The sequence below is a fragment of the Pituophis catenifer genome, unplaced genomic scaffold (genome assembly GCF_029215685.1).
Source record: "Pituophis catenifer annectens isolate HBS135680 unplaced genomic scaffold, rPitCat1.0.hap2 SCAF_4, whole genome shotgun sequence".
NCBI lineage: Eukaryota > Metazoa > Chordata > Lepidosauria > Squamata > Colubridae > Pituophis > Pituophis catenifer.
This window is the reverse complement of record NW_027256884.1, coordinates 94611790-94621557: the sequence shown is the minus strand read 5'-3', so window position 1 is coordinate 94621557 and position 9768 is coordinate 94611790. Positions and strand designations below refer to the sequence as shown.

The 9768-nt window shown below is 37.1% G+C and overlaps 1 protein-coding gene across 1 annotated transcript; it reads right to left on the bottom strand.

Moving 5' to 3' along the window:
* Window positions 1-208: 208 nt before the first annotated feature.
* CGGBP1 (CGG triplet repeat binding protein 1) lies at window positions 209-9726 on the bottom strand. The gene is made up of 2 exons (XM_070943749.1): window positions 9555-9726; window positions 209-2430 (listed from the first exon to the last, which is right to left on the bottom strand). Exon 2 carries the CDS (start codon window positions 2412-2414, stop codon window positions 1917-1919), a length of 498 nt encoding a protein of 165 aa, XP_070799850.1. The 5' UTR covers window positions 2415-2430; window positions 9555-9726; the 3' UTR covers window positions 209-1916.
* Between the last annotated feature and the right edge of the window lie 42 nt (window positions 9727-9768).

Here is a 9768-nt window from a genome sequence, read left to right as displayed (position 1 = left end):
ACATTTTTGCAAAATTTAGAGTAACTTGACAAGAAATAAAAAAACACCAACCATAGAAAAGGAAATGTTTTTTTGTGAAGAAAGCTAGAAGCTCCTCCAAAATTAGAAGAAACTTTAGGCAATATTTAGACTTAATAATACTTACAAGCAAAACTATTGAAATTAATGGATAAAAATTTAATTATGACTTATTAATGTCTCCCCCCCCATAGAATGAGTTATTCTGGGGTTTACTCTTACAAAAAAGACCTGCTTAATATTTCTACACAAATCTGTCAATTAAAGATGAAAGTCACAATTTTTAATATGCCAAGCAGTTCCTTGGAAAAAGTCAGAGAACAATTTGTATAAGCATCAGACTTTAATAAACCAAGCAGAGCTTAGACCTTTATTAATTGTAAGCTTTGTTATGAACTTGATGGACATTTCAAATGTGCAACAGTGTAGCAGCCTAGCTTGCTGTCTATCAATCTGAATTCAAAGATAAATATGCAAGGCTAAGACAATAATGCATGATCTAATTCAAATAGGATCTCAATAGTGAAAAGTTCCATTGTATTTTTCTTCACTCGAATGGAGTGCACATTTCATTTTAGTACTTGTAAGCATACCAGTCATAAGAAACTCCTCTGCTTCTTTTGCTAATTTACTAGAAAGTAAAGAGTTAATTAACTAGGGCATGATCTAAGGAACATTAACTTTTTAAAAACAAAATTGAACAGGTGTTATATAATAATCTAAATCATTAGGATTTAAGCACTATTTAAATCAACCATACTTAACTTGGGCAAAATTATACTTTGCAGCTAAGTAACACATGAAGAACATTTTAATCAAGAGTTAAATTATCAATAATCATATGCTCCCAGCAAAGAATTTCAAACAAGAAAAGGAAACATGTATTTAAGTAAAGGTATCAGCAAATCTGTTTCAGACATGGTATTTACACAGATCCAAACTGAAGCAATGTTCAAACATACAGTATATTCAAATGGATTAAAAATATTCAGGACAATTCTATTTCATAATTTTTAGAAATAGAAATAGTATGTCAGAAAATAACATTTGAGAGAGGCATTATTTGCAAACCCCTGCCACTGATAAGTAACTGCTTACAGTATATAATACTGTTCTCAGAGTCTACAACTTCTTCTGATTAATTGTAGTATATTTAAAATCTTGCAAAACCATTCTTTACTCCTACCAAATGCCTCATACATTTTTGCTTTCAGGAAGTCCATTTACTGAAATAAACAGTATCCAAACAGAGGACCATGAAAATAAAAATCTAAATGCAGGTGCTATATTTTGCCTTCGATGTAAAGTGCATTGGCACTTACGTGGGTTTTGAAAGAGTGAATTACTTTATGCTGTATGGAATTACAGAGAATCAAATAAAAAAGCAAGCTTTGAATAGCTGTTTGCACAGGAGAACTGTGACAATGGCACTGGAAATCAAAGTTCAAGAATACAGCAAAAACTCTAAATACAGTTAAATTGAAGATAAATTTATACAAAGAACATGGGCCTAATAAATAAGACACATATACGACACCTTTAGTACTAAAGCCCTAAATTAAACACTTGGGGGTAAACATACCTAATTTGTTCACTTACAAATATACTGTAAAAGAAACTCATTGGAGGAAGTTTTCTACGGTATTAAGGACTAGGATTACAAACTAAGCAATATGGCACCTACTTGCCACTTCCTGCCCCCCCCCCCCAAAAGTTCAGCAACCTAGTGCTAAGTTCTTATTCTATAGCCATCAACTCTTGGTTGTACACCACTGCATTCCGAGACAGATTGTCATTTTACAATACAAAACCTATTGCAGGTGCATGAATATAAAAATAAACCACATCACTGCTATGCAATTGTAACACTTGACACCTAGAACCAAGCGGCTTTCCTCTCAGTGTTCTTCAGATTTAATAAGCTGGTTTGTAAACCCGTCAGACAAATAGATTTTCCTCAACTGGTCGGCCTTGGGTATGGAGTTCCCATTCTTCACATGGCGAGAGAGAAATGCTCGTACAGCAGGGTGATCAGCCTTCTCAAGAGGAATGCTAGCTTCCAGAAACATTTTTACAAAGTCCTGGACTACACTGGGTTTCTCTGTCTGGGTTGCGCTGTTGCACTGCAGAGAGGCAGTCAGGGTCCGTGGTTTCTTTCTGACACTTTGCTCTTCGAACTCTCCCTTACGTTTGGTGTGTGTCTTGGATTTGAGATGATCATTGATTGCAGACTTGCGGACATGATTCAGGACTACATTGCAAAAACTGCAATAGAGTTTTCCCCCGTCTTCATACAGTTCGCTGCCAAATTCAGTCACACGATCCTGAGGGGTCACATATAAAGCAGTCTTTGAACGGCTCCGGGAAGGAGGTGGCTTTACATCAAATCGTTCCATTGCTGTCTTTAGTAAACTGGAAAAAAAAAAGAGAGAGCGAGTGAGTGATTTTACATTGATGTTCAACTTGTACAATAGAATTTAGTCCTAGGCATGTGAAAAAGTAAGTCCACCTTCTTTGAGCTCTATGGTTTGATGTATCATACTTAAAAATCCTCTGGCCTTAGCAGCTCTTAAAAGTAGGTAAATACAACTTTAGATGAACAACAACACATGACATATGTACACCATGTCATCATTTATTTTACAAAAAGAACGCCAAAATGGAGAAGCCATGTGTGAAAAACTAAGTACACCTTGTGGTTTAATAGCTTGCAGAACCCCTCCTTTAGCAATCATAACTTGAAGTAATCATTTTCTGTATGATTTTATCAGTCTCTCACATCGTTGTGGAGGAATTTTGGCCCATTCTTCTTTACAAGATTGCTTTAGTTCAGAGGTCTTCAAACTTGGCCGCTTTAAGACTTGTAGACTTCAACTCCCAGAATTCTCCAGCCAGCTATGCTATGCTATGCTGGCTGGAGAATTCTGGGAGTTGAAGTCCACAAGTCTTAAAGCGGTCAAGTTTGAAGACTTCTGCTTTAGTTCATTGAAGTTTGTGGGCATTTGTTTATGCACGGCTCTCTTGAGGTCCCACCACAGCATTTCAATAGAGTTGAGGTCTGGACTTTGACTGGGCCATTGCAACATCTTGATTCTTTTCTTTTTCAGCCATTCAGATTTGCTGGTGTGCTTGGGATCACTGTCTTGTTGCATGACACAATGTCGGCCAAGCTTTAGCTATCAGACAGATGGCCTCACATTTGACTCTAGGATATTTTGGTATACAGAAGAGTTCATGATCGACTCAATGACTGCAAGGTGCCCAGGTCCTGTGGCTGCAATACAAGCTCAAATTATTACCCCTCCCCCATTGTGTTTGACGGTTGTCTTTTGTGCTGATATGTTATGTTTGGTTATTGCCAAATATGGCATTGTACATTATGGCCAAACACCTCCACTTTGATCTTGTCTGTCCAAAGGACAGTAGTCCAGAAGTCTTGTGATTACTTCACATGCAACTTTGCAAACTTAATCCATTCTGCCATGTTCTTTTTAGAGAAAAGAGGCTTTCTCCTGGCAACCCTTGCAAAGAAATTAAACATTTAGTCTGTTTTTAATTGTACTGCTAACTGAGGCCTGTGAAGTCTGAGATGTAACTCTTGGATTTTTAGCATTTTCTCTGAGCATTGTACAATCTGACCTTGGGATGAATTTGCTGGGATGTTCACTCATGGGAAGATTGGCAACTGTCTCGAATGCTTTCCACTTGTGAGTAATCTTCCTCACTATAGAATAATGGACTTTAAATTGTTTGGAAATGGCCTTATAACTTCCCAGTTTGATAGGCAGCAACAATTGCTTCTCTAAGATCATTGTTGATGTCTTTACTCTTTGACATTAACACATACTGCAATGCTGGAGACAAGAAAACTCTAAAACATTGGCTTTTATAGAGGTAATCACATCTGCTGATGATCAATTGATCAAGGGCACTTGATTAGCAGCACTTGGCTGCTACTTAGTCTCTTCAGACTAAGGGAAGCAATAAGGGTGAACTTTTCCATTTTGGCTTTCTTTTTTGTAAAATAAATAATGACAAGGTCCAATAAGTCATGCACTTCTGTCCATCTGAGGTTGTATTTACCTACTTTTCAGAACTGCTAAGGACCAGATGTTTTTTACTATCTCTTGATAGAACTCAGTGAAGGTGTACTTTTTTCCTCACGACTGTATGTTGTAACTGATGCTTTAACCAGTGTGCAGACAATACATATCGATACGGTTTCCTGTGATGAAACAAACAGAATATTAAAAAATATGGAGACCACACAGCAAAACAAAGAGAGTGCTAAAATAAGGTATTTTGGAAACATTGCTTTGTCCTTGCATGGACAGATCCATTCTTCCTTGATGGAGGAAACTATTTTCTAGTGGAGCTTTCCTGTTGAAGATGGGAATTTTACAACTCTGCAGGTAGCAGAAGGGGGAATTGGTGAAATAATTGACTTCTCCCTCAATTTGCAAATTCTATGAGTTCCACTTTATTTAAAGATCCAACACATTATTTACTTTGCTGTATTCTCTATTGGCTCTTTTGAAATCAGGGATACCAACCAAAATATTTCATTTCAGCCCTTATTTGAAACGCAAGAATACAGAGATTGAATATTTCATGGAATAATATGAATACTATCAAAATACTTATAGCACTGCCACTCAAAATACTTTTCTTACCTGGTTTTGTTTTAACAGCATTTTGTACACAACTATGTGAAACTAATTTTTATTTTTATTTTTAAACAGCTTCTAGATCAACCATTTTAATCACAAAAGTTTTACTTGATTTGCACCTTTCCTAATTGGTCAGAAATACCCATGGATTTCTTGGTTTTCTTGGGAGAAAAAGTTTTTTTCAAAGATCATATAAGCACAAATGGCTTAGATGTTCCAGAGTTCTTTATCCTCAAAAGACATTTCTGTTCAGAACCAGTGTACAAATAAATCCTAACAGAGAGGTTATTATTGTATTGTTTGCTGACTTCTAGCAAAGACATGCAGCCTAGGAAAAGTAAGATGAATAGGGATCTTTTTCTTATTGTTTTTGTACCTAAATTTTGCAGAATTTATTGAGAAGGTTTTTTTTTGTAATTGTGCGTATGTTGTTTTAGAAATCACATTTCTTGCATTAAACAAAAGACAAAAAGACTCCCACTGAAGAAACTTTGGAGGAAGAGCACACCTATTCTGAACAAACATGAAAGCATGACAAAGTGTTGAAAAAGGAATCTTCATACAGTATCAGTTTAAGTCTACTCAGCTGTCAGATCAAATTTCAGCCTCATAGTAAAATATTAAGCAGACACTTTTGACTGCTTTGCAAACCTAACTTCCTCTTCTTCCTTTGGAAAATTAGTACTAGAAATTCACCTCAGCTAAAACATTGTCAGACTAGCTTCTGATTTATTACATAATTGTTGCTGTCAATTTTTTTTAAAAATTAAATACTTTTATGAGCTAGAATCCTAGCATGTTTTCCACAGAATCACCATCACTGAACATAATAGGAGTGATACTCTAACAAAATAAATTTTCTTACCTATAAAATTGATGGAATATTTCAACATTTTATTTTATAAACTCTCTGTATTTTAAATTGTTAATTTCATAGTAGAATATTTAATGATTTGGGTTTAAAATGGCCCAGAAAAAAAAGTAGTTTAAAAAATATGAAATTTTTATGTCATATTATGAAAATGAAAGAAGATATGTTACATTGGGAAATGCAATAAAAGAATTCTGTTTGTTGAAAACCTTGACGAATGGAGAAAAAAAGGTTAACTGATGAATTAGGAAGGTTGAAACAATGTGCCTTTCTAGTAGTAGTAGTGGAGATCTCTAATGTCTTATACTGATTCTTGATCCATTAGCAGCTGCATGTCCAACTGACGTACACTACCAACAAATGTCATTTTGTATGGTTGCTATAATATTATAATATTAAGAAGGAAAAGAAAATCATGGCCAAAGTGAATATGTGTTTTAATTTTTACTTTCTCAATAGCAGTATTTACTTCCCAAAATATAAAGATAATCTAAATTTCCTAATGAACTTTTTATGGCTAGCTTTTAGGCAGGTATCGGAGAAGATAAATTCTTCATAGCTCAGATAGTTTAGTGTAGGCATTAAAAAATAAATTTTAGTACACATAAAGTGATTTAAGAAAGTTCAGAATATTTAACTATGCAGAAGCTCTTATCATTTCTGGTATTTATTATCAAATTTGTGATCATAAACTTGAAACAACTGAAACCACCTGAAGGTTATGTATCTGTCTCATCACTTCCTGAATTCTGAAGAATTTTTTTCTAGAATACAACCACTGTGGCAATATCAACTATAGATAAATATATATATAGATAGATAGATAAATATGATATCTAATTGTTCATTTTTCCCACAGCTCAGAATGTGATTCTTGTCCCTGATTTAAAACCGAGGTCAAATGCTTTTAGCATTCCCATTTTCGTTCCCTATCTCTTCCCTATCTCTTTGTATATGCTTGAAAACCATATTTTCTAAATTTGATGTGTTAATTACTTGATATTTGGGGAATATATACTTAACACAAATACACAATCTCTTACAAATTAAAGCCTGCATTTATTTATTTATTTATTTATTTATTTATTTATTTATTTATTTATTTATTTATTTATTTATTTATTTTTACTTATTTATTTATTTTGTCGCATTTCTATGCCGCCCAACTCCCAAGGGACTCTGGGTGGCTTACAACAAAGAATAAAACAATGCGAACAATCCCATAAAAATGTTAAAAGAAAAACATTAAAATATTAAAAACTTTAAACTTTGTTGACTTAATCAAGATTTCGTAGCAAAATAACACAAAAACCAGACCATTAAAAAAAAAAACACCATGGTAAAGAAGTTACTTGATCTGTGGAAAGTATAAGGTTCTCTGATGATTTAGGATAGGTTTTTTAAATGGTCATTCACCCTGAGGGTACATTTTGTTGTCAGTTAAAAATCAGGAAGATCAGAGATACCAACCAACGGTGTCCAAGGACTTGGACAGAGTCTCTCCAAAATCTGTGTTTTTTTAAAGTAACAAAGGGGAAAAATTTATTAAATGCATGGATATGAATTATGCAAATTATCTAAAGCATTTTAATTTTAAAGTGAAAAACCAAACTTTATTTTGTCACACTTCTTCTAGGTTTTGCAGTATATACTTTGATAGGCCACTCAAACACTTATTCCAAAAATGTAACAAATCTGTTTTCTACATTTTCAAGAATGATATTCTAGAATGGTACACAATCTTTATGCTGCAATGTGCACAAGATCAATTATAATGTGTAAAATTTATTTCACCTGCCAGGCATAAAAAGGCTATTTTAACTTGGTGTATGATTGCACTGGTGGATCCCACACCAGAATAAGCTATCCCTCAGATAGGATTCATTCAGCTTTCTTTTGAATTAAAATTGAGACTTCTGTACAGTTATGTTCCTAGCTTTATCAAGATCTATACCTGCAAAGCATGTGAATTGTAGCTTAAGCAAACTTAAGTGGAAGTCATATAAACTTTACTACTCAACATGATTCACTCCAGAACAGCAAAGGTAGGATCAGTACGAAACCGTTCTTCTCAGTTTGTGTATTTGACAATAACACTGTTCAAACAAGCTTCTTGTCTGAACAGTGGGGGATAATATCAAATCATATAGACATACCTATTTTGCAATATATGAGTAACAATAAAGATTACTTCTCAAAATTATTCTGGGGCTAGAAACAAATAGTGGCATCTAGTGAAATCAACAATTGGCATCTAATTTTGGTCACAATATAAAAGTTGAGACTCTAGAAAGAGTGCAGAGAACACCAGTAAAGATGATTAGGGGGCTAAAAGCTAAAACATAAGAACAATTGCAGGAATTGGGTATGTCTAGTTTAATGAAAAGGACTAGGGGTGATGTTATAGCAGTGTTCCAGTATCTAAAGGGCTGCCACGAAGAAGAGGTGTTCAACCTATTCTCCAAAGCACCTGAAGGCAGGACAAGAAGCAATGGATGGAAACTAATCAAGGAGAGAAGCAACCTAGAACTAAGGAAAAATTTTCTGACAATTAGAGCAATTAATCAGTACAACAATTTGCTTCCAGAAGTTTGTGAATGCTCCAACACCTGAGATTTTAAAGAACAGATTGAACAACCATTTGTTTGAGACGGCATAGGGCCGTGATGGCGAACCTATGGCACGCGTGCCACAGGTGGCACGTGGAGCCATATCTGCGGGCATGCGAGCATCGCCCTAGCTCAGCTCCAGCTGATTTTCGGGCCTTCTGGGCCTACCGGAAGTCAGGAAATGGGCCGTTTCCGGCCTCTGGAGGGCTTCCGAGCAGGGGTGAGGAAGGCTGTTTTCGCCCTCCCCAGGTTCCAAGAAAGCCCCTGGAGCCTGGGGACGGTGAAAAACGGGCCTACCAGGCCCACCGGTAATCTTTTTGCCGTCGCGTGCCAAAAGTGGGGGGGGCATTGAATTATGGGTGTGGACACACGCGCATGCCACTCCCCTACGCCGCCCCCTCTTTTGGCACACGACAGCAAAAAGGTTAGCCATCACTGGCGTAGAGTTTCCTGCTTGAGCAGGGGGTTGATCTAGAAAACCTCCAAGGTCCCTTCCAACTCTTATTCTTTATTCTGTTATGTAACATTAAGATTGATAATCAAATTATTAATCATCTGAAATCCAGTATTGCAGCCTCAGAAGACATACTCAAGCATATTTGCTCAGAAGTAAGTACAGCTAGCTCTCTTGAATGGCTCTTATGCTTAGGAAGAGCATTCAGGGATGCAGCCCTAGAGCATAAGTAAAATTAAAGACATTGGGATTACTTGCCAGAGTGTGTATATATACACACTCAGAATATATATATCTATATTCTGTCCTACACTGTTATCTACTGGGAACAGTCTCAGAGTTGCATCTCTATTTTTCCTCTATTTTACATGCATCTCTGTATTTCCTAAATACATCCTTAAATGTATTTTCCTATACATTTAAGGGACTTTAAAACTCGGCTACTCCAAAACCAGATGAACCCTTTCCCGTGTAAATACTTTCAAGGTGGCAAGCTTCCCTCCCCCTCAACCCCCTCAGTGACAACGTCTCCGTTAACCCTGGGCAGCCTACAGTTGACTGGCTCAGAAATTCCCATTATATTCACAGAAAACGTGCCTCTCATCAGGTGCAACCTTTCAAGCTGTGTCCCCAGCAGGCACTCTGCCGTCCCTCCCTCCTTTTAAAGGAGAGCCCTCCTCTCCACGGCTTTTCCTCCATCACCTGAATTTTCTGAGCCCCCCTCACCCTTTCTGACATTCCTCCCAATCCCCCCCCCCTCTCTCCCAACCCCGACTGAGTCTCCTTCCTTCCCATCAATCTCGTTCCACACAACCTCCTAGACTCATATTTCTTCCCCGCCTGGGGGAATGCGGGGGGGGGAGAGAGAAGACGAGGTGGGTTACAGTGCTGCACTTGATGCAACGAAACGTCCCTCTCCGACTCGTCCTTACCGATCCTGACAGCGCGGAGTTCGGCTCCCACATTGACCGAGACCAAACCTCCGATCTGCTCCGTGCTTGCCTCCCAAAAACTCCGCGATGGCGTGGAAAAGACTTGGCGGAGCCGCCTGCCAGACAGACAGGGACACGGAGAAGCACGAGGGGGGGGGAGGAACGGCGGATGGTAGGGCTGAATAGAGTTGTTTCCTCTCTTTGGTTCGTCGAG